This window comes from Peromyscus maniculatus, chromosome 18, assembly GCF_049852395.1.
Source record: "Peromyscus maniculatus bairdii isolate BWxNUB_F1_BW_parent chromosome 18, HU_Pman_BW_mat_3.1, whole genome shotgun sequence".
Taxonomy (NCBI): Eukaryota; Metazoa; Chordata; class Mammalia; order Rodentia; family Cricetidae; genus Peromyscus; species Peromyscus maniculatus.
This window is the reverse complement of record NC_134869.1, coordinates 14,768,253-14,793,776: the sequence shown is the minus strand read 5'-3', so window position 1 is coordinate 14,793,776 and position 25,524 is coordinate 14,768,253. Positions and strand designations below refer to the sequence as shown.

The window sequence follows — 25,524 nt, the reverse complement described above, 5'->3', positions numbered from 1 at the left end:
TACCCCGAGTTTTAATATAATTTTGTCCTTCAATCTGATAAAGGGACACTGTATTAAACACTGGCTTTATGAGGAATCACCATCTTCAGCAGAAATTGGAATGCATGTTAGAATAACATCATTAATTTTTCATCCTACAGCCTACTCAGATTTAGAGATATGCCTTGTTCCCCCTCAAAACAAACAAGCACAGAAATGTCGCCAAGGGGATGACAACATTCAGGAAGGAATGCCCCATGAAATAAAAGTCCGGGGAAGGTGACTCCGGTCCTATTGTTCCCAAACCGTATGGGTCACTGGGATGCACCCAGAGAAACAATGTGTGCAGGAGGGAGAATAATCGGTCTGTGTAAATAAATAATCCAGCCCTGGATGGATGAAAGTTTTATACGGGCTGATCACAATCACATTTTAGCATCCATGAAATAGGAGCCTGAACGGTGGGGTGGCAGCTGCAATCCAATCTGGCAATGGAAAGCCATTGACGCAGGCTGGTTCATGTTGCTCATTACTTAAACATGAACTTGTTCCATTCGAGCTCGTTTGGTAAGAGACCCTCCCCAGAAAAGTCTGTAGTTTTATTTATAAACACAAAAAGCTCCCCGTCAGAGATGTAGCTGTTTGATGAGTTTCTGCACAGCGAACTTCCTGGAGCTATGTTTCACTGTCGTTGAGAGAACAAAGAAATCCAGTACGTATGGGAGGTGTTTGGGCCTTGCTTGTTAAAGCTCCGAGTGTCATCAATGATGACATTACGTGATCTTAAAAAAAAAAAAAAAAAAAAAAAAAAAAAAAACAATTCCGACACTTTGTGTCAGTCATGTTTCTATCATTATTTAAAAATACCCAGGAGAAGAATTATTAAGAGAGACCGTTTCACCGGGTTCAGGCTTTCAGAAGTTCCATGACCGTCTTCCACAGTGTTTAAGCAGCTGGTGGAGGTGCTGCGGGGCAAAGGTCAGGGGCTGGTGACAGAGCGCAGAGCTGCCCTCAGGACGTGGAAGAAGCTGGGGTGCCACAGTCCCGTCCGAGGACACACCACTAGTGACCCACAGATCTGGGAAGCCCCTCTTAGAGTTTCAAGGGCCTCCCAGGAGCACAACACTAGGGCTTCGTCTTTAACACAATTTCACTCCTAAAGTGTTGTATCCTTTATGTTTTAAAACAACTCCTGTGGGTTAATAGGATTTCAATTTTTTTCTGAAAGATGTTCGTGTTTGCTTTATTCAATAAGTTTAATGTGAAACTGAATGTACTCTCTATTGAACAGTATTAATATAGGTGAATAACAGTAATTGTATGTTTTGAAGCCCGCGTCTCTGACCTCCTAGACCAGGAACGGGGAGCCTGTCACTTACCATGCTATTGACTGAACATCTTGTGCTTTGTATAATCCTTTAGTATCACAAATTATTTACATAAAACCCAGCTTTTTTTTTTTAAAAAAAAATGTAAAGCATTTAATCAAAATTCTGCAGCAGTTTCTTTGTGTTTTACAAATGAAGACAAAGACTCACAGATGTCAAAAATGGGCCTTTTACCTAAGATTTATTTTTATTTTTATTAATGTATATGTGTTTGTGTAGAGCATCCGTGTATGTAGGGTACCCGAGGAGGCCAAGAGAGGGCATGGGATCCCCTGGAGCTGGAATCACCCACAGGTGGATGTGAGGCACTCTACACACACGTGATGTGGGCGCTGGGAACCCAGCTCCTCTGGTCCTCTGGGAGAGCAGCAAGTACTCTTAACCATGAAGCCATCGTTCCGCCTGGTCTTCTCCTTTTAAATACCAAATGAGGGCCGGAGAGATGGCTCAGAGCTTAAGAGCATTGACTGCTCTTCCAAAAGTCCTGGGTTCAATTCCCAGCACCACATGGTGCCTCATAACCATCTATAATGAGATCTGGCGCCCTCTTCTGGCCTGAAGGCATACATGCAGTCAGAACACTGTATACATAGTAAATAAATAAATAAATCTTTAAATATCAAATGAGCTAGAATTCATTCTGCCTGTCCCCTCAGCTGACCATATAACGACTGCATCAGGACCACACACCCCATAGGATTTTCTATGCTTTTTCCCCCCAGGTTTGTTAACTGAGATCCAATGTAAATCTAAACGACTAAGAAAAAACGTGAAGCAGCACGCAGATAAGACGGTGAATGAGGACAGCGAAGGCCGGGACTTGCGACAAGTGACCTCCACGACCAAGTCTTGCAGGGTAACAGAGAGTACCGGCATTGCCAAGGTCAGCGGGAACTGTGTTTCCAGGAACCTGCCGGTCTGGCCAGGAGGCTGAGGCCTTAGCCACAGCCAAGTTTCCATTTCAGTTGTGTCCTGAAATGGAGTCCTTTTTTTTTTTTTTTTTTTTTTTTTCCTTTTGAATCAAGAGGGAAAGGTGTGGAATTTTAAAGATTAGCTGTGTATAAGGTAAAAAGTGAAGGTTCTTCTCTCCGGGCTACTACTACCTAATGGTTGCCAGTGGGGATGATTTAGTCTTCAGGATGGAGTGTTCCACTTGAGGTTTTGGTTTTGAGACAGGATCTCACTGTCGACATGGCTGTCTTGGAACACATTATTTAGACCAGGAGAGCCTCACGCTGACAGAGATCCACCTGCTTCTGCCTCCCAAGTGCTGGGATTTGCTTTTAAAATTCTGAGATTAAAAGCTTGCGCTGCCTGGCCTGGGTTCCAGCTGAGTTTTTGAAGACCATACCCCTACTCCCCACCCTCACCCTTGCCCCTGAGAGGAGGAAAGCTCCAACTTGGGGAGTCTGGACCCAGCAGAGGCTGGGGATTGCTCCTCATCAGTGGGTAAAACAGAATCCCACATATATGTGGACCAAGAGAGAAAACCCTTTTAATTGAACAACAACAAAAGTCTCTTAAGAAATGTGTTGACTCACTAGGGACAAAGTGAGGAACACCTGGGCTGGTTAGTTAGACACACACAATGTTAAGTCACAGAACATCTGGAAGGATTCTTACGTGCTGGGAGCTGAAATACCAATAAACCACGATATCCAAGCTACGCTTTTGCCTGTATTCGTTCGGCAAGGACAACTTCATCCACTGTTAGGTTTTTAAACATATTGCTTGGATTGACTTCGAGAGAGCTAACCTTATAAAAAAGGATCACTCTACCAGAGTGCCTCATCAGTAACGCTTTGGTGTAAGAAAGCAAAAAGTGGACACAATGGTTCATGTTTCTCAAGAGACAACGAACTGGGGAGAGATGCTTGGGATCCGGGTTGAACAGACTGATGACTGTGGTCTCAGAAGACTTTTTTTTTTTTCTATAATGGGTAGATATGTAGGAGTTTAGGCTTTGGCCACACATTCCTCATGAAAACTGTGTAACTGCCATTTTAATTTGAAAGCAGCACAGACGATATATCAGCAAAGGAACATGGCCACATTCCAGTAAAAAAAGGTCGATTTGGTCTAAAGACCACAGTTTGCCGTCCTTGAATACAGATGCGTGTGCATAGATGGATTCTCTGTCTAATACACAGGAATCTTTTTTATTGGTTTTTGAGACAGGGTTTCTCTGTGTAGTTTTGGTGCCTGTCCTGGATCTCACTCTGTAGACCAGGCTGGCCTCGAACTCACAGAGATCCGCCTGGCTCTGCCTCCCAAGTGCTGGGATTAAAGGCATGTGCCATCTCCACCTGGCTCACAGGAAGCATTTTAAAGCTATGATTTAACCTTGAACTTCAACTGACCTTCAAGCGTGATTGGACTCAACAGCCTCCATATTCACACTACCATTTATTCCCATGAGATACGTGAAGAGGATATTTTATTGTTCGTATTTTCTAAATAGGAAAACCAGCAAGTTGAAACAACTTTAGGGAAATATGTAACTGATTGTGCCTGGACCCAGAGAAACCTACTTTCCACTACGTGTATGCCCGTAGCTCTTAAGGCTTTGAAAAATCCTTTGCTATCAGTTCATTTCAGATGGTGTACATATTGGGATACGCCCTCAACTGCCCTCCCTAACATCTTTCATTTTCTTGCCAGTGTAGGAGAAAACTGAACTCACCCCAGATCAGCAGCACCTTCTGGATTATATTATGGATTCATATAACAAACAGAGAATGCCTCAGGAAATAACCAATAAAATCGTATGTATGCCATCTGAATATACACTTGTTCAAAGTTAGCATTTCTCTGGAGCTGTTAGTGCCTTTAAGGTGGGATTTATATATAAATGTGTTACTCAAAGTGATTGTATTTGAGACTTCAAGTTATATATTCAAACTTTCCTCGGCCTTAAGCAATTAAACAAAGACGTCATGGTCTATCTTGTAAACAGTAATTGATTTCCAAAGATCTTAGAAATGTGATCTGGGTCTTTAAATTTCTCTAGTCAAGTCTGTTGTTTTCCTTTAGTGATTTTATATTGAGTTATCCTTTTCCTGCCTATTGATTAATCATTCACTTTTTTTCTTAAAATTTAGTTAAAAGAAGAATTTAGTGCAGAGGAAAATTTTCTCATATTAACAGAAATGGCGACCAGTCATGTACAGGTTCTTGTAGAATTCACAAAAAAGCTTCCAGGTACATTTTACAACAATAAATGTTAATGTTCTTGAAATGTGTGAGATGTGCTGTGATGATATTAATCACTCTGTGGGCAATATTTTGTTCAGTTCTTAAAGCATTCTTATGTGATCAGGTCTATTGTCGTGATTTCTTTTGCTAGGTGTTTTTCCATTAGCAATTACTCTACTACATTGTACAGTTTTCCTGTAACATTGACAGCTTCAATTCACTATAAAATCAACATCGTATCTGACTTAATCTTTCTAGTTGCTATGGACATGAAAAGTTATAGGCAGAAAGCATATTCAGGATTATTTATAGTAACTCTTCCTTGGGCTGAAGTTGTAGTTCAGTTGGTATAATACCTGCCTAACATGCATGAAATTGCAAGTTTGATCCATAACACTGTGTAAACTGGGCCTTATGGTATGTGCTTATAAATCCTGGCACTTAGGTGGTAGAATCAGGAGAAACAGAAGTTTAGGGTCATCCTTGGCTGAATATTAAGTTTGAGACCAGCCTGGTGTACATTGGATCCTGTCTTAAAAAAGAAAAAAAAAAGTCTTCCAAATCAATAGGTCAGAATTGAGACTTTGCAAAGTTGGCATTTATTCACTTATTCAATAAGCAGTGGTTGATGCCCCATTAAGGCCATTCCCTTAAATAAGGGTAGTTAAAGGATATTACACACACACACACACACACACACACACAGAGAGAGAGAGAGAGAGAGAGAGAGAGAGAGAGAGAGAGAGAGAGAGAGAGAGAGAGAGCTATTTGAACATAGAGGAATCGGGTTTGAGAAAACCTAAGAGTCTTCAGAAAGAATTATATAAAAATTGGATATTTTTAAAGATTTATGGTTTTGTGTGTGTGTATTTGTGAGCAAGTACCTGCAAAGGCCAAAGATATGGACCTGATTTTGGATTTCCAATGCCCATGTAAACAGCCAGGCATGGGTGTTATGCTCTTCTAACCCCAGAACTGGTGAGGAAAGGCTAGTAGGGCCCCCAGGACTTGCTGGCCAGCCAGGCTAGCTGAATCGGTGAGGTCCAGATCAGTGAGTTTGTCTCAAAAATAAAATGGAGAGTGTTTGAAGAAGACACTCAAGCTACACTCACATGCACAGATGCACACACAATCAAAAACGACACACATGAACATATATGTCATCCTGCACACACACACACACACACACACACACACACACACACACACACACACACACGATGGGAGAAGAATTCCAGCATGGTTACAGAATGTCTTTGGCAGGCTCTTGGATTACATAGCAAAGCAAATTGGCAGCAGATGATCAGGGCCTAACTAAGGAATTTAACCATTGCCCCCTGGGTGGTAAACAGGTTTAGGAAACAATGACATTCTTGTTGCAGATAGATGGCCTTATCAGGTGTATATGAGGCGGACCTGAGCGGAAAGAGAGGAAGCGGGAGAAGCAGTTGGTCTGCTACTAGGGCAGTCTAGGGAAGAAGGTTCAACATAAAATAGTAAGAGTAGAAGAGGTAGAAGAGAGAAGCAGGAAATGTGGAAGATCGATTCAAAAATCTGTAGAGGTTGAGGAAGGATACATGTAAAGGAGAGGAAAGGGTGTGTCCCGAAGTGCTAAGCATATGAGCTTCTCCAGTGAAGAAACTGAACCACATTTCCCAGCCTGCCCCATCTGTGCGTCCATGCCACTGAGACGTGACGGTTCCAGTGGAAAATAAAAACCATCAACAAAGCTAGCCTGAGCTACCTAATCAAATGTCTCAAAAGAATTTTTAAAAAATGTTAGTGCATTTACAATTTCATTGTAGAGAGTGCCATAAATACCCATAGTAACGCATAATATTCGTTAAGTTCCAGACAACAACCTCCAACACAGGTTTTTAATTAGACATGCTAATTTGCCTCTTTTTGCCAGCATTATCCTGTTCTTTTATTAAATGCGTCACAGACAGACATTAGCCTAATGAAACTCATAAAACTCGGAGAGAAAGTTCTCACTGTCATTGAGACTTTAATATTCTCTTGTGCCTTTACTAACAATGAAAGAGAAGCTTAATTTGTTCTATGCTAATTAAGGTGACACCCCCTCTTGATTCAAAACCAAGATCGCAAAAAGAAGAACGTGGGGGGGGGATAAATAAAAAAGGTAGAGGGCGATGACATTTTAAAAAAAATTATTTATGAGATGTTTTTCAGTTCAAATGGTCAGTCGCTATGCATCTGAGAAATAATAAGTGACGAGGCAGATAAGATGTGGCTCTCTGAAAGCAATGACATCATTCCTAGTCCCAGTTTCTGAGGGGGAGCACAATTAATGTGTGTTCAGTGAATAAGGCAGAAGGAAAGATCTTAAAACACAGAAGGAAATTAAGGCAAAAAGCCTTTGCCAATCATCCCCCCAATAGCAATTATAGAAATAACATTACAGATATCAGCCATGGTAGTATAATGCCAATATTGAAAGGGGATTTTGTAGAAAATCAGTCTTTCTATTTAGTACATCATCTGCCAGACACTGTCCACAGTGCTGGGGACCCAGTAAGTAGAAAGCATGGTCCCGCCTGCAGAGGAGCCCTTAGGTTCTCAAGATAGGGACTTTTCTTTTAGACGGGGTCTCATGGAGGCCAGATGGACCTCAAACTCATGATAGAATAGAAGATGCCCTTGAACTTTGGATCAACAAGGACTGAGGTTACAGGCATGCACCCCCACATCCAATGTTAAATTTTATGCAGTGCTAGGGGATGGGTGGTCCCCAAGGCTTCATATAGCTTTAGGCAATCCTTCTATCAGCTGCATTGACTCTCTGGGCCAGGTTGTGACTGTTAGTCTTTAGCATTGCCGCCTTTGAATTCTCCTTGCTGGTTCCTCTCCTAAGCTATTAGACATTGATGACGTTCTCTTGTGTGTTGGTATGCACAACAATTTGTGGGGTTTTGTCATCCATCAACTCATTCGTTCTGCTGCCCAACAAATAATGTCGGGTACCTATTATGTGTCAGGCATATAAACAGGTTATAAACGTAAGTAAAATAGACAGTCTCTGCTCTAGAAAGTTTATACTGCAACGTAGGGAGCAGCCATTACATAAGCCAGTGAGTCCATTGCATCATGACAGGTAGTGGTACCTTCTGTGGACAGTGATGAAGCAGATGGGGTCTAGTGAGAGCCTGGAGCTTTACACAGGACAGCCTTGCAGCGGAGAACTGATGCCTGGGGTGGGGTGGGGGGGAGACCAGGGAAGGGCATCTCTGAGACAAACAGCACACGTTCAGATCTCGGTAGAGCCACACCCTCAGGAGGAGAGACGAGGGGAGGGGACATGGGGAGGAAGTCAGAGCAGTTGCTGGGTTAGGAGGAGGCAGTTCTAAAAGTCTGGATAAGGACTTTGTGACTTCCAGATGGGGTTCTAATCCCTGAAGCTAATAGTTCTTCCTCAGTTTCCTCTGTTTCTCCACATGGCATGGTGCAGACCTTAGCTCAGAAAACATCCCTCAGGATGACACTAATGGACTTGTGGGATATGTTACTCATCCTCTGCATTCTGACTAATCCCTGGGAGTCAGCCCAATATTTAGGACACATGGAGACTATTTTTCTGGCTCTGGATGCTTTTCTTTTCTGAGTTGACCCTGCATGCCAGGTGTGACCAGAATAATGACTCCAAGAGAATCTGCCTACCCCTGGTTTCTGAGGCTTGTTTCGCGGGAGTCAGCTTGTTTCTGCCATTATGTATGAGCTTGCTGTGCGCTCGGCCTCTGTTCTCACTGCATCTCTCCAGTAAACCTGACTCAGTGCAGAAAAAAAGTCAGCTTCTCTCTGGGGGGTTCGGTAAGGTATTCAACGGACTGCCCTTGAAGACCTGCTGTAAAACAACTACAAGATCAGTTGATGGAAATGCTTTATCAGTATGGATGACGGATGATAAAATCTTATCGTATGCATGCAATGTTATCCTATGTAAACAGTGTGAAATAGTGTTGGGCAAACTCCTTGATCCTGTTTGATCATTGCCTTAGGGTTCCAGACACTGGACCACGAGGATCAAATCGCATTGCTGAAAGGGTCAGCAGTGGAAGCCATGTTCCTCCGCTCAGCAGAGATTTTCAATAAGAAACTTCCCATTGGACATGCAGACCTGTTGGAAGAAAGAATTCGAAACAGTGGTAAGTGATGGAGTTAAAGGAGTTAATCCAAGTAAAACTGGTGCGCATACCATGAAGATGGCCCCAGTCTACCAGGCAACGTTACATGACCCTGTGCCTGGCGTGAAGAAAGGCTCTAAAAGATACAGGTTAAATGGATGGGTTTTTTGGCATCTTGGCTCAATAATCCTTTTGGTAACAGCAAAGTATTCTTCTCGGAACCAAGATGAAGCATCAGAAGGAGACTCCTGAAATAGTAAAAGGCTCATCTGATTGAAAATAGTACAACAGGACTGTGTTTGTCCAGTTTAGGAAAAAAGCTTCATTTATTCCCAACCTATAGGTATAAAAGACTAGTGTCAATCTATTGTCGATCCTATTCAAAATAAAATTTAGAGAGAAAGTGCTAAGGTGAAGAGATTGATCACACAGGCTGCCTCCCTTGTGAAGTTTAAGGTCTGGTAGAGAGAGGGGATCTTACAAAGTCCAGTAAAATAGAAGAACAGCTAGCTGAGAGCTAACTTCTAGTTGGGGAGCTTTCTAGTCTGGAAGGTTTTGTTAGCATTTAAACTGGGCCTTGAACAGTACTTCATCTGGATGCTTGGGGTGCACTTGTAGGTCAGAAGGAGCAGGGTGGGTGAAGGATTAAAGATTAGAAATCTGGGGCGTGTCCATAAGGGGTGGGTGCAGTTGAGGCAATGGATTTAGGCTTACAATAAAAAGGAATAGAGAGAGGGAAATATGACTAGATGGTTAAGGGCCTTGAATGTTGGGCTAAAGATTCTGATATTTTCTAAGCAATAGGGAGATATTGAAGGTTTTTGAACAGAAGAGGGAAAACATGAAAATAAATGTTTACAAGTCTCCTTAAGATAAGCCAGGATAGAAGACACTGTGGAGGAGATAAAAGGTCTCAAGAGTGTAGTCCCTGGTCCTGGGGAGAAAGAATGAGAGATCTGAGGCTGTTGTCCCAGACTTTCACCTTCTGAAAGGCATTGTGTTGTCCAGAAGTATGGATTATAGTCTCCATTTTTAAAGTATTGATTCTGGCCCAGAATATGTAGGCAGTAAAAGGCTGCCAGATACATTTCAAGTGGTAGATTTTATTTTTCACATGTGTTAGGACCTTGCTTTAAGCAGTGTGTGTGCATGTGCATGTGTGTTAGAGGTGTATAGGTGTGTGTGTGTGTGTGTGTGTGTGTGTCCCAACACATGCTTCTAAGGGTAGGTGCTTACATGCTGAAGAGACGTCTGTAGAATTACTGGGAGGAAGAATGGACAAATGAGTTGAGGTCAGAAGGGGAATAAATCAATTACCCATATATTCTAATATCCTAATGTTCTTCCTGTCTCTTTTCCTCTCTCCTCCCTCCCTCCCTCCCTCCCTCCCTCCCTCCCTCCCTCCCTCCCTCCCTCCCTCCCTCCCTCCCTCTCTCTCTCTCTCTCTTTCTCTCTCTCTGTCTCTCTCTCTTCCTCTTTCCCTTTCTCCCTTTCTACCTCTCTCCTTCCCCCATTACTGGATTTCTAAGAAGAAAATTCTCAATGTTATAAAAGTAATTTCTGCATGATCTGTTAGGGGCTGTGTTGATTGTGGTATCCAAAGTTAACACCGATTCGGTACCTGGCGTAGCCTGGACTTCCTTCTAATTTTGTAATCTTTGGGTCTCATCAGAAGCAACTAACAGATGAGATCAAAATTGCAAAGGACTAGTTGATGGAAATCTCTCTGAAAAATAACAGGGGAGGAGTCAGGGTTAGCAAAAGAGAGCCTTCACACCACCATGTTGATCCGGCACTTGTGAAAGGGGAGAGGAAGGCTTGACTGGGAAGAGATGCAGAGTGCAGTGCTGAGGTCTAACCTAGGCTAATGGAGAGGGATGAGGTGGGAGATGCCCACATGAACGTGCTGGCTGCAATCAGCCAGTGGCTGGGAGGCAACTGACATCGGTGTGTTCCTAACATTCACAGGGATGCAGCTCCCAGGCCACCGTGGCCCTACTGTGCACTTGTCCAGGAAGATCTGAGTGGGGCGTCATCATGGCCCACACCTTGCATCATAAACATACATAATTTATTCTTTGTGACACTTAGAGATAGATTTTATTAACCATGCACCAGACGTAGCCCCTGTTAATACCCATACATCTCCTCTAAAAGCTGCAGTGCCTAGGTTTTTGAAGAGCTGGGGCAGGAGTCAGAACCATCTAATGCTCCAGCTCATTCACATCTTCAACTCTGACTCCGGTGCCTCTTTCTTTTAAAGAGCTTCCATTTACCGTCATCCACGAATCCACCATCCACTGGCTGAACTGCTTCCTTCCTCTGTGTGCATGCATGCGTGTGTTTGTATGCGAGAGTGGGGACACACGTGTCATGGTGGACCTGTGGAGGCTAGAGGACAGTTTCAAATGTTGGTCTTCACCTCAGACCTCGTCTGAGACAGGGGCTGTCCTGTTCCCTGCTGCACTAGCCACTCAGCCAGGTTTCGGCAACTCTGCGCCTGTCCCCATCCTGGTCAGGGTGTGTTGCGATTGTGGATGGTTGTGCTACTGTGTCTGGCGGGTCTGGTGGTCCAAACTCAGGTGGTTAGGCTGGCACAGTAAGCACTTTACACCAAGCCCATCCACTATCCTAACACCACTGGACTGCTTTTTGCCCGACTTCATTTCCCTCAGCCCTTAACTTCCGCTCCATCAATACGATCCTTTCTTGGATCATTTGCTGGCCATACTCAACTCCTTACTTATTTGGGGAAAGTGGTTTTGAGACAGGTTCTCCTACAACCCAGGCTTGGCATGAGCTCGCTGTGCAGCAGAGGATGGTCCTGAACAATTCCCCGCCCCCCTCCGGCCTCTGCTTCTGAGTGCTGGGATTTCAGCCATGTACCATCTGCTCGCCTTATGCTCTGCTGGGAGTTAAGTCCAGGGCCTGGTGCATGCTAAGCAAGCATGGAGCTGCCGCTCTTTGCTTTCTCCTCGCCCGAGACAATGACTCACCTGATAACTCGCCACTTGCTTTAACCGGAAAACAAAGACAGCTCGCCTTATGGTGCTGACCACAAGTGCAACCGAGGACTCTCAACTTGACACTCTTCCCCAGTCACTCATAACCTTACGGGAAGCCATTGCTGTTTCCTCCTCCAATTTCCAATGCTCCTTCTTTATTCTTGGCTATGCCTTTGTTGGGAAAGGTAGATTTTAAAACCATGTAATGCACTCAGCTAAAAATGCTGATTTTACAGTATAGCACAGTGGTCCCCAACCTGGCATGGTCCATCCACTTCCTCCCTCGGACACTGGCAGCATCTGGAGATGTTTTTGATTGTCACATTTCGGGAAGGGGACACTACTAGCATCTGATGTGGAGGCTAGCTGCCCCCACCGCCACCACTAGCAACCAATTTATATAGTTCAAGATGTCAGTCAGGCCAAGATCGAGCAACGCTGCCGTAGACGGGTAAACTGAGCCACTGGGGCCATTTAACAGTGCCGTGTGTGTGTGTGTGTGTGTGTGTGTGTGTGTGTGTGTGTGTGTGTGTGGTGTGACGCCTTCTGCAGCAAAGGTTGTACAAATGTAGTGTAGAGTGATGTGACATCATGAGGTTTTTCCATGAAGTTATTCAGTTGTCTTTGGACAGATCCATGTTGAACACTGGGGTGGCCCCGCATGCACAACTGTACAGTTGCTGAGGATGTATGGACAGCAGCCTGCCTGGCCTTTGTCCTTCTTCTGGACCTGCAGGCTGGTGGAGGATATGGGAGAGCATCAGGAAGGAGCGTTGTGTAAATTGGAGCACGGAGGAGCGCGCTCACATCCCTGTGCAAGTGTGGTGGGCGGGCTCACAAGCTGACGAGTGAATTCTGAAGGGTGGTGAGGAATGTGTTAAGCTATGAATGTGAGAATACAGTGGAGCAGGCCAGCAGATGCAAGGGCCTGGCAGAACACGGGAGTTTCCATGTCCAGCATTCACAAGTGCCCTGATGTCTTAGCAAGTATTGCTTATGAAGCTGAAAATGCATTCGGCCGTTAAGGACACTGAATACCGCAGAAGTAGTTTAATTCTAGTCCAGTGGAAAACCTTAATCATATCGGAACAGATGCGTTGTGATCTTAGTTTGACCCCCAGAAACCTGCTGGCTGTAACGGAGATGCAGAGCTGCAAGGGCTGAGAAGAAACAAGGAGACATATACATAAACATGGAATATCTAAGTGAGAAATGATGAGGTGCTGTAGGGTTAAATGTGCATCAGAATCTAAAAAAAAATATTTATAATGTAAGTTTCAGAACTGTGTTTTTTCAAGTTTCATGAAGGTTCAGTGATAAAGTTTTCCAGAATATAATCTATGCCAATAAATATGCATGTCTCTAGTTTATAATAAGAAACTGTCTCCAAATACCAACCCCGTTTTGTGACAGTGAAAACCACCCGGACCCACATGCGGCTTTGTATTTTATTATCTATAACGGCGTTTCTTCCATTCATTAATATTCATGAGTCCCTTAGTCCTAGTGGATTTTCAGAACATTGTCTTGTCCACGTGTCACATCAAAACCTGATCTGGCAAGATGACCTTTAAGAATAACTTTTCATTCTCATGCTAATGTAGTAATTCTCCTTCCCATTATATATTATTTCTGGAATAACACAGCCTTTCAAATTTACCCTGTTGATGCCTATAGAAGTCTTTAAAGTATACAATGTAACAATTAATTTTCTTGTTCTGCCCATTCATACTCTTTCTATTATCATACCCAAATTATAGACACAAAGATGCCGTCTCCTGAGATGTTGCTCCCGAAAGGGAGCTAGTGTTTATCTGTGTTCACTGAAGCCACCCGGAACTTGTATCTGACAGTCTGTGGGGGTGGAGTTGTTTCTATATCATTTGATTGCATCAACAGTTTTAATCCTAATGTAGTACTGTAATGTAAACTAGGCTTCTAACCTTCAAGTTTTAGTAAAAATAAGAACAGTCATAGAATACTATAAAACAGGATGGGACTGACATGGGCTTGCTAAAGCTAATGGTCGTGCATTTCAACGGTAAGGCACTCAACAGCATTAATTTTATCAAATGGAGCAACCTGTTCTATTTGCTTCAAATTTAACTAGATCCTAAAATTAGCAGGGCTTTTCAGTGTATCCTTTTTTTTGTTTCCACAATAGACATAAACTAATATCCAATTCACAAGTATTTGTCAGAATGACAGTGTATTTCAAGATTTTGGATGTTATTTATTTTCTGTTATCATCTTGTAAGTATTCTCAGTGGTCTCTATGGGAGGGAGTCATGGTCTGTGTGTCAAGGCTGCGCGGCTGATCAGCAGACATCAAGGAAAGGGGAGCAGGTATTTTGGAGGCCCAGGGCTCTTTCTATGTATTGTCCCTGTCATTTACCAAGGTCTAACATCTACCAGATTTTGGCTGGTCAAAATAAAACCCAGACAAACACATCATTGCCCCTTAGCAAGGAAATAAAATATGAGCAGTGGCTAGCATACCAAGTTGCTTCTCTATGAATGATTACAGACAACGAGGTCAGAGAAACAAGAGACTCGTATCAGGGGGGATGAAGCTGTAGCGAGCCATAGTGCCATACTAGACAATCCTGTATGCGGTAAAAGTATACACGGCCTCTTTTCTGGCCTTTGAAACATTCACGAGATAAAAACAGTATAACTACATTTTGCCCGAGAAACAGGTAAACCAAGGATGAGTTCAAACACTGCCTTTCAAAGGATTGGAAATGCAAAGTTCGGAATGCAGACTGTTCATAAGAAAGGCAAATGCTTAAGGTAGCTTACATTCTTTTTTTTTTTTTTTAAGGAATTTTTTTATTCATTTTACATACCAATCACAGATCCCCTTTTCCTATTCATTTTACATACCAATCACAGATCCCCTTTTCCTATTCATTTTACATACCAATCACAGATCCCCTCGCCTCCCTCCTCCCTCCCCTCCCACCTCCCTTCCCCCTCAACCCACTCCCCATTTCCTCCTCCAACAAGGCGAGGTCTTACATTCTTACACCTCCGATTTTACTTTTCAAAGTGATCATGTGTTGATTGGGGCATGGACCACTTGAGGCTGCTGTCTCTGTCTCCTCTCCTTGTGTGTCGGCTTTAACCTCAGGCAAGTTCTTCTAGTTAATGGCCAGAGCCTGTCCAAGCAAGACAACCGTCAGGGTTGAAAGTGAGAAGGAGAGCAGAAATCTCTAAGGGGAGCTTCAGGAAGAGGCTCTTTAATGTCAGGGGTCAGAATTGTGCTGCTGTCTCTGGAGGCTGCCCCTGTTATGGGAATGAGACCAACAGTGGCCCGGTCTTGGTCTGGAGCAAAGGAAACTTTAGAATGCTAGAGGAGTTGTTATTCCTCCATCAGGAAAATGCTAGGGTAGGGGAAACAGTTTAGAAAGTTGAAGGCATGCACAGGCTTGGATGCTATGTTCAGATGTCTATTTAACTTCTGTGCTACTGGGGTGGTGTTATTTCTGGGGAAAATTCAAATTACATGGTCTTGAGCAAATAGCATCACTTTTAACAAGATGCCCAGTCTATCTTGAGGCCACCAGTAAAAATAAATCATACAGAGGCATCAAGAGTGCCGGGAAATGTGGCTTACACGATACACAGCCTCACATACAATGCATATTCCCACACCCAAAGAAGCTGCCTGTTCTTATACCTGTTTAATATTAGAAAGTTAGCCAGGTAAGAAATGATACATTTTAAAGAGAGCAGTGGTTGAGTACTTGTCTAGCACCCCTGAGACCCCAGGTTTGATCCCTAGCACCCTCAGAACACAAAACAAAGAGAAACAAAGCACAGTGGTGTTTTGCTATGGGTTGTTCTTTCAGATGGTATTTGTCATCCTTAAATAACTAATTCACCAATCACGGAGGTCCCCCCCTCCCAAGAGAAAACAAGCAACAGAGGTACAGAAAAAAAAAAAAACCATTTTTCTTCTTACAACTCAAACTTTTCTGTTAGTGTCTAAGGTTGAGTTAGAAAATAGCGCCCTCTTGTGACCAACATTCCCAAGTGAAAAATGAAACAAATTCAAGCGGTTAGGAAGAGGGAAGCCGGAAAATGGGAAAGGGCTGCCCCCTTCAGGATCATGTTGTCATTACGCTAAATTTATAGCGGAAACGACTTCTTGTTTGCACTACTGTCCTTAGTAATGATGCGGACTCTGGCACTTCATCTGTCTTGTAGGAAAATTTATTTTTAATACTCACCTATTACTTATTTTATCTATTTTTCTATACCCCTGGCTCCTACAACATGTACAAAATAAAATTGTAGTAAGCATTGTAACTTATTTTTTCCCCTAAACATCATCAACTATAATTAGCTAAAGGAGGCACCATCTTTGGAGGATAAGTGAGGATTTAGAAGGATGAATGAACTAGAAAATTTGACAATCAAAGATGAGTTCTAAATATTGAGCATTTTCAGATAAGTTGATTTGGATAGTCTCTCTAAATCCCATGGCATTTAAAGTTATGACCCAGGGCCAGTGAGCTGGCTCAGCAGGTGAAGGTGCTTGCCAGATAGCCTGATCATCTGAGTTCAATCCCAGGGACCCTCTCCTAGAAGTTGTCCTCTGGGCCGGGCGGTGGTGGCGCACGCCTTTAATCCCAGCACTCTGGAGGCAGAGCCAGGCGGATCTCTGTGAGTTCAAGGCCAGCCTGGGCTACAGAGTGAGTTCTAGGAAAGGCGCAAGGCTACACAGAGAAACCCTGTCTCGAAAAAACCAAAAAAAAAAAAAAAAAGTTGTCCTCTGACCTCCATATGTGCGTCATGACGTGCCTATGCACATACATACACACATAAACAAACCAAACAGATGTAATAAGATATTTTTATGACTCACAGCTAAGGATTTAGTCTCATCTACCGTCTAGGTGTTTGGCCTCTAGTTACATGCTCCAAGGAAACGAGCCACACACGCTTCACGAGACATCTGTTCACAGATCAGTTCTCTTCAAAAGTGACGTCCTGGGACGAATCAGTCACTCATAAGTAAGTCAGTGGTTCAAAAATAATAAAAATGCAATTGCTCATTCACGCAGTTGAGTCATGCGAAATGAACAAAAGTATGTGTGATCACTAGCAAATAGAACGAGCAACTCTCCAACAGATACATAACTATATGACATGTCCTTCTGTGACATTTCCTTGCTTGGTCTCTAGTCTCTTTACTGATATCTGCGGACGCTGCCAGTGAAGAAGCAAGGGTGGGAAGCAGGAAGTGTATTCACAGGCACCCCACACACACTGCTAACAACGCGAAGATCATTTGGCTAGAAACAGATTATTTTGGTACTCAGGCCAATTAATTCAAATGCGTTCTAGAGAAATTTCAATAAAAATTAATCATTGCACGTAAAACTGTTAGAAAAGTTTAAAACCTTCAAGAATTTACTGAGGTTCTTTTTTAAACCATTAAAAAAAAAGTTGTGGCCCAGTCATGACTTTTGCTGATTTTTCCTGAAGGGTACAGACCCTGAATATGGAAGAGGCCTTCCTTTTAGACAGGGTCTTGCTGTGTGTCTTGGGCTATGCCCTGACCTCAGCATCTTCCTGCCTCAGCCTCCCAAGTGCTAGAGTTAGAGGCATAGAAGTCCACTTACAGCTAAGACTGCTAATTTTTGAAGGTTAAAAAAAATCTTTAGTTTAAAAAAAAGTTACAAACCTTTGTATTGCCTTAATGTCTGGAAAAATGCCAAGGCAAATCACTGTTCAGATAAGTTGTTTTCATCACAAGTAAAAAATAAAATGATTTTTTAGCTGGGTGTGTGGGACAGGCCTCTAATCCCCATGCTTGAGAGTCAGGGGCCAGCCTGGTTTACATAGTGAGTTCTAGGACAGCTAGGGCTGTGTAGAGAGGCCCTGTCTCAAAAAAACAAAAAGACGTTTTAAACACAACATACATACACACACACACACACACACACACACACACACACACACACACATCCACACACATCTGGCCTGGCAAGATGGCTCAGCAGATTAAGACTCGTGCTGCCAAGCCTGATGGCCCGAGTTTGATCCTTCGGATCCACATGGTGGAAAGAACTGAACCCCGAGAGTTGTCTTCTGACCTCCTCATGGGCACTGTAGCACCCTACTCCACCTCACATGCACAGGAAATTAAGGGAAAAAAAAATATAGCTTTGTAGAGGCAGAACACAATTTAATCTAGACTAAAATAGACTGGTGTTACCATGAGTTTGTTAAAGCAATTAATCTGCATAACAATGGCAAATAGTATGTCTCTTTTCTTATTTATTCATTTTTATTTTTGCAGTCCTAAGGATTGAATGTAGAGCCTCCCACTCTAGGCAAGTGCTTCCCCCGGCTGTATTTTTTACCGTTTTCAAATTGATTTTTATTTATTTATTTTAAGGTTATTTTTTGTGTCAGTTCACTTACCCTCCCCTCTCCAACTCCTGTGTCCCCTCCCCCGTGAACCCAAGACCTCCTCTCCTTTAACATCTATTGTGTTCATTTGGTGTCGCTCCTAGGTGCGTGGGTTGGGGGCACACCACTTGGGATCAGATAGCCTATCAGGGCCTCATCCCTGGAGAAGATGGACTTTCCCTCTCTTACCTGTAACTCATCTAGGGTGGAGACTGGTGGAGAATTTCCCACATGCACGTTGGCACGTGGTTTCTACGCAGACCTTAGGTAGGCAGCCATATCCTTGAGACTGCATGGGTGCAGAGCCCCCGCCACATCTAGAAGACACTGTCACAAAGCTGTCCCTCTGGTCCTCTGGCTCCTGTGATTTCCCTGAGCCTTGGGTGTCGGGGTAGTGTTGCAGATGTACCACCCGAGCTGGATTCACCACGGTCACTCTGTGCACTTGGCCACTTGTGGGTCTCTGTAGGTGGCTTTCGGCTCTCATAGTCACCCAGCTCGCCTCGGACTTGCTCTGTAGCTCAGGCCCGTCATGCATTCCCTCTCTTTCGTCCTCAGCCTCCCAGGGAATGGGGACTACAGGGCTGCCCCACCACTGAGGTCTCACTGTGAGGAAGCTTTGCAGTCAATACTCTGTATCATCTTCTATAATACTATCATTGTACAACACATTTCACGGATGAGAAAACCGTGGCTTCAAATGTTTTCCGTGCTCAAGACCATATCAGGGCATCTGGTTTCAAAGTCACAAGTCGCCTTACAACCTCTCACCCTGTGTTGGAAGCAGTGAGCCGCATTCCCAGGCTCACACACCCCAGGCCTTTTAAGTTGTATCTAGTTCGGTCATGGGTGTTCCACTCAGTTCTGTAGCCGCTGGAAAAAGGGCGTCCTTCCATGTGATGTAATCACCCACTTGCTAAACAAAGACTCTGCTGTGGAGAGAGTCCACCGGGGTCAAGAACACGATCGAAAGTGCCCGGAGGAGAGGGGAGCACTGTGATGAATCGCTGGGAAAGGCCAAGGGCTCAGTTCAGAAGAGACGTCAAACTCTCCCAGAGGTGAGGATTTGGCTTGCTGACAAAGCGACTTTGTATCAAGCGTTCTGCCAGTTGATGGCGGCACTCGGGAGTGCCGGGAATCCACCTGTATTCTCATTTGGCTCAGCCAGAACTCTGTGGCTCTAGATTTGGTGTAGAAAGGAAGAGAGCAGTGGATTCTCCCGTGGGCCAGTCCTGACATGCTCATCCTCATCTCCATTCGTCAGCGAGTCATCTCCAACTCTCTCCTGGCTCCTTGATTCCTTAGGCCATGCTCCTCTGGAATAAAACCATGCATGTAACAAGCTCCAAACTAATATTGTTTTCTTTAGTAAGTAGAAAAAAAAATGGCACAAGAAGTCTTAAATTATAAACAAGAATTACGAAGTTAATTAAGAGAATTAAGGTATTCCAAGAAGAGACAGCCATGTGTGTACAGAGACTGGGGAAACCAGATTGCTGAGGGAAACCGAAGTGGCTGAACATGGCTGGAGGAAAACTGATCGAAAAGCAGGGGAAACTGAGTCAAGGCCTGCCAACTTTGGTTTGAGTCCTGCACCGACTCTCACTAGCTGTATCTCTTGGGACCAGTTACCGACTTTTCTGTAAGCAGGGAGTGCAGGGGTCCTCAACACGTGGGTCATGACCCCACACGGGGTCACACATCAGATCTCCGGCGTGTCAGATATTTACATTACGATTCATAACAGGAGAAAAATTAGCAATGAAATAATTTTATGGTTGGGGGTCACTGCACCATGAGGAACAGTATTAAAGGGTCACAGCATTAGGAAGGGTGAGATACCCTGAGCTTGTGGGATTTTAGAAAGCTGAATGAAGAAACAGCAGGAAAGGAGTGGATTTAGAGGAAGGTGGTTGGGTTTTAGTTATTCTTCCTTCCTTCCTTCCTTCCTTCCTTCCTTCCTTCCTTCCTTCCTTCCTTCCTTCCTTCCTTCCTTCTTTCCTTCCTCCCTCCCTCCCTCCCTCCCTCCCTCCATCTCCCCCTCCTTCCCTCCCTTCCTTCCTTTTTTTTTTTTTTTTTTGGTTTTTGAGACAGGGTTTCTCTGTGTAGCTTTGTGCCTTTCCTAGAACTCACTCTGTAGCCCAGGCTGGCCTCGAACTCACAGAAATCCGCCTGGCTCTGCCTCCCGAGTGCTGGGATTAAAGGCGTGTGCCACCACTGCCCGGCCCTTTCTTTCTTTTTCAAGGAAGGGTTTCTTTGTATAACAGCCTTGACTGTCCTGGAACTTGCTCCATAGGCCAGGCTGGCCTTGAACTCACAGAGATCTGTCCACTTCTGCCTCCAGAGTGCTGGAATTAAAGGCATGTGCCACCACTACCCAGATGAGAATTTGGTTCTTACCTGGTGTCTTTGATATTTGACACACTCAATTTACAAGGAGTGGCCAAGAAGTACCTACCACAGAGCTCAGTGCACACTGAGGACTCAGGAAATACAAACTCCGAGAGGCACAGGTCCCCATTTAAAAGAGAAGTACACATACAGCAAAAGCCATAGACAGGTTTTGAAGGTGTGTAAAATGTACGTGACTTGAAGTTCAGGAAGGTTATTCTAGCATCTGGATAGAGAACGGATTGAAAATGAATAAAAGACAGGAGAGAGGAAGCAATTGCTGTGCCTCGGATAATGAGAGATGGTGGCTGAAACTAATTCAGTGCCAAGAGCTACAGAGGCAAGGCACCCTGGCGTAAGGGGGAGAAGGTAGGGTCACAGGACCCCACACAGAATCTCAGCTGCTGGTCTGGGCAACTGGGTGGCAAGTGTAGCCATCACTGAGGACAGAGACATCAGGAAGGGGGTGGGTTTGGAGAAAGTTGGGAGGTTTGGTCCCTACCTGGCATCTATCATATTTGATGTCCTGAGTTTTTAAAAAGTGGTCCCATACTGATTAATCCACAGTAGGCAATGGAAACCTCAGGGAGGTCCAAACCCGTTCAACTCCGGCCAACTGATTCCGTGTAACTGGTTATGCTTCTGAACGGAAGCACAACTGTTTTCTGTTCATTGTTTAAGTTGCTGTCTGTCTTGAGTGTATCTATTGATGTTTAAAGTAACAGCCTCCCCTCGCCCCTGAAAATGGTGCAATTTTAGGAATTTTTCTAGTCCAAGAGCATTTTCCTTTTTTGTTACACACTGGTGGCCAAAGACAGTACTGGATTCAAAGACAAATGTGTCAGACATGAGCTTCTTTTGAAGATTTTCCTTACATACTCTGTCTTTGGCTGAGATGTCTAATATACTATAACTAAATGAATGTATGTAGCTGGGGGCAAGTGTGAGTGTGCCCGGTTCTGGCTTTGCACTCCTCAGTCACTCTCAACTTTTGTTGGGCTGGTGAGATGGCTCTGAGGGTAAAGGTGCGTGTCACACAAGCCTGGGGACATGAATTTGATTGCTAGAATCCATGTGAAGGAGAGGACCAGCTCCACAAAGTTGTGCCTGACCACAACATGCACGCACACACACACACACACACACACACACACACACGCACGCACGCACGCACGCACGCACGCACGCATGCACGCGCGCTCACTCACCACGATGATAATAACCAAAATTAAGAGCCTTTTGCTGTAACTGTATTTTTTTCAACTCCTACACAGGCATCTCTGATGAATATATAACTCCGATGTTTAGTTTTTATAAAAGTGTTGGGGAACTGAAAATGACCCAGGAAGAGTACGCTTTGCTGACGGCAATTGTCATCCTCTCTCCAGGTAATTTTACTATTACATTTGGATTTTTATACTGCCTTCTTCTTTCTCCGTGTCGTGTAGTTGGTGGTTTTTTCTTACTTGTAGCTCTTGACCCTTTGGGGGCGCTGTCACCCAGCTCCCAAGTAAATCACACGGAGTCTTTTTCTTTCTTATGAATGCCTGGCCTTAGCTTGGCTTGTTTCTAACCAGCTTTTCTTAAATTATCTGTCTGCCTTTCGCCTCTGGGCTTTTATCTTTCTATATACCTTTCTTTCTTTCCTACTCCACTGCTGGTTGTGTTGCTGGGTGGCTGGCCCCTGATGTCCTTCTCTTCTCTTTCTCTTCCTCCTTGATCTTCTTCTTCCCAGGTTTCTCCTTCTATTTATCCTCTCTGCCTGCCAGCCCCACCTAGTCTTTCTCCTTTCTAGCTATTGGCTGTTCAGCTCTTTATTAGACCAATCAGGTGTTTTAGACAAGCAAAGTAACACAGCTTCACAGAGTTAAACAAATGCAACATGAAAGATTGCAACACATGTTTTTATCATTAGATGAGTGTTCCAGAGCATAAACAAATGCAACACATCTTAAAATAATATTCCACAACAGTATAGTCAAAACAATGTGTATTAAAGAATACACAGAGACATACAAAGTAAAACGGTCCATAATTCTACTATTCAAATAGAACATTGTAATATTATAATATATTTTTTCAGTAGTTTTTAAAAATATTATTCTCATGGTTTTAGTAGCTGCCTATTGAACATTTCGTACATAGTGAATATGGCTCCAGACTTTAGGAGTAAATTGGATACCACTTCTCTGAGACTTGTTCTCAAAGAGTGAGGAAGATAACACATTTTTTTTCAGCAAGTGGAAAACTCTACGAAATATGTAGTAATAATAGACAAAGTGACCCATGCCTGTAATTTCTGTGCCTGAGAGCTGATGGAGGAGTACAAACTTGAGCTCAGCCTGGGCTATACAGTGAGAATTCATCTCAAAAACATTATAACAATAGACTATATGGGAAGAAGGTGGGAAGAGACTGAATGGGATGTTCGTTAGTCGTTAGGGAAGATTCTTTGCAGAGGCTGACACTGAGCAGGGATATTGAAGAAATTGTATATGTTATAACATAGCAAAGATCTCATCCTTTAAAAAATTCTTTAAGGGAGCTGGAGAATGGCTCAATGGTTAAGAGCACTGGCTGCTCCTCTGGAGGACCTGGGTTCAATTCCCAGCACCCACATGGTGCCTCACAACTGTCTGTAATTCCAGTTCCAGGGGATCTGACATCTTCACACCAATGCACATAAAATAAAGTTAAATAAATTAAAAAAATTCTTTTAAAGACTTTTATTAACAGGTTTGCATTATGTTCCATTTTATGACTCTACAAAGACATACTTAATCTTCATTGTGTCTGTACAGCTGTATGTTTCCAATTTTCTTGTTTTAAAAATTGTAGAAATGAATATCTCCATGTATGAAATTTTCTTTTTTTTTAAAGATTTATTTATTATATATACAGTGTTCTGCCTGCATGTATGCCTATGGGCCAGAAGAGGGCGCCAGATCTCATTACAGATGGTTGTGAGCCACCATGTGGTTACTGGGAATTGAACTCAGGACCTCTGGAAGAACAGCCAGTCTCTTAACGGCTGGGCCATCTCTCCAGCCTGAAATGTATTTTCAAAATTGACTTTAGTAATTTGGGTGCAAGTAATACTGTGCTTACAGTCTGTAAAACATATTGCGCTAGCCTTAAATGATTTTCATATGTGATAACTGGGCAGATGCTAGTTGCTACTCTTCGGGCATTAATAATGGTGACTGAAAAAAACTTGTTTGGTAGAGCTTCCTAGAGGAACACATGAAGATCCGCTATGGCCCAGGAAGTCTGGGGATGTCCCCCTGAGACAGAATGTTTACACCTGTTATGTGGGGTTCCTTCAAGGGATTTCATTGGCAAGGGAGTTTAGGGGAAACTTCTGATGTTCCATATCTTGGTTTACATGTAAGTCCATTGCATATACATGTATATATTTTTGTTTGTTTGTTTTGGTTTTTCAAGACAGGGTTTCTCCATGTAGTTTTGGTGCCTGTCCTGGATCTCACTTTGTAGAACAGGCTGGCCTTGAACTCACAGAGATCTGCCTGGCTCTGCCTCCCGAGTGTGGGATTAAAGACATGCACCGGCGTATGTATGTTTTTATGCATGTGTGTGTACATGCATGTAACTTTATCACACTGAAAATTCTGTACATTTAAGCATACAACATTTATAGACATACATTTTCAAAGGCTTAGCCATTGCCATAATTATGCGCAATCGGTAATTCTTCACTTCTTTACCTTGCCGTTTTATTTCCAACTCCCAAATAGACAGACAATACATCAAGGACAGAGAGGCGGTGGAGAAGCTTCAGGAACCCCTGCTTGACGTGCTACAGAAACTGTGCAAGATTCACCAGCCCGAGAACCCTCAGCATTTTGCCTGCCTTCTGGGTCGCTTGACGGAACTTCGGACGTTCAATCACCACCATGCTGAGATGCTGATGTCCTGGAGAGTGAATGACCACAAGTTCACCCCACTCCTCTGTGAGATCTGGGATGTGCAGTGATGTGCAGGACGAGGGACTTGCTCCTCGTCCCCCCCGGGACATAAATCTGATGTTGGGCATCCCTTACTTCATTTGTACCTGGTTTCACTCAAGAATCTCAATGAATATTTATGTAGCGATTGTATAACTCCCACAACTGTAAATACAGGCTAGATAGAATTGCTTTCTCTACATTACATTTTACAAGGCTTCAGGAAGCCCCATTGACATGCCCTTTTTTCCTAATGAAATCGATTGTTACTTCAATTCTGTCTGCTGAACTAGGGACAACCTCATTTTATTCATCATTTGACAATATTACATTTATTTTATTAAAGAGCTGTTTCCACTGAAACAATAAACTGAACATAATGGCAACAGACTTCTCTTTTGGAGAAAAAAAAATATTGATGAGTATTTCTTTAAATGATGATGGCCATCTTATTGAGTCACAGGGTCGGTAATTTCTAGAAGGTAAGCTCTCAGGCTCAAAAAGGGATGTTTCCATTCCTGCCATGGTTGGTATTCATGCCTAGGAAGTTAATGATTTTCTGCATAAAATATTCCCTGAAGCACTCCCCTCCCATGCAGGGGGGGGGCACATGCAGTCAGGGCTCCCCTCCCATGCAGTCAGCGTCCCCCCATGCAGTCAGGGCCCCGAAGCAGCATTTCCAGACAGAGCATGCAAATAACAATAGGGAGGGGACAGTCTCTCATCTCTCTGGAAAATGCACCGTGGCTTCCGCACACGCAGTTCATCATTTTTTTTTTCTCATTGTTTTCTCCCCTACAGCTGGGTGCACAGCTGTTTTATACTTCCCCAAAGCAGGAATTGGTTCATTTCCTTCCTTCATCATTCAAGTGTGGCAGTCTTCTCCCCATTCTCCTTTGCTTAAGACAATAGAACACCTTCTGTAAGCAATGAGCTGAAATCTCCCCTTCTCCTGGAGTAAGCCCCGATGGAGCTTGCTTAGTAAGCAGAAGGTTTCTTATTGAGAAACACAAAGCAACCCCAGAATTCAAAT

At 43.5% G+C, this 25,524-nt stretch overlaps 1 protein-coding gene across 8 annotated transcripts in view; it reads left to right on the top strand.

The window, feature by feature from the left end:
* Nr1h4 (nuclear receptor subfamily 1 group H member 4) overlaps nt 1-24,877 on the top strand; it is an 85,207-nt gene extending 60,330 nt beyond the window's left edge. For 4 of the 8 annotated variants that reach the window (XM_006979829.4, XM_015998458.3, XM_006979827.4 and 1 more), the window contains 6 exons: nt 2,090-2,223; nt 4,034-4,132; nt 4,469-4,568; nt 8,579-8,725; nt 21,801-21,914; nt 24,282-24,877. In XM_006979829.4, coding sequence (XP_006979891.1) covers nt 2,090-2,223; nt 4,034-4,132; nt 4,469-4,568; nt 8,579-8,725; nt 21,801-21,914; nt 24,282-24,520 — 833 coding nt within the window. In that variant the 3' untranslated portion in view covers nt 24,521-24,877. Of the gene's footprint in view, nt 1-2,089; nt 2,251-4,033; nt 4,133-4,468; nt 4,569-8,578; nt 8,726-21,800; nt 21,915-24,281 lie in introns of all 8 variants that reach the window. The other 4 variants (XM_076554598.1, XM_015998457.3, XM_015998456.3 and 1 more) reach the window with 1 other exon arrangement.
* Nucleotides 24,878-25,524: the final 647 nt, after the last annotated feature.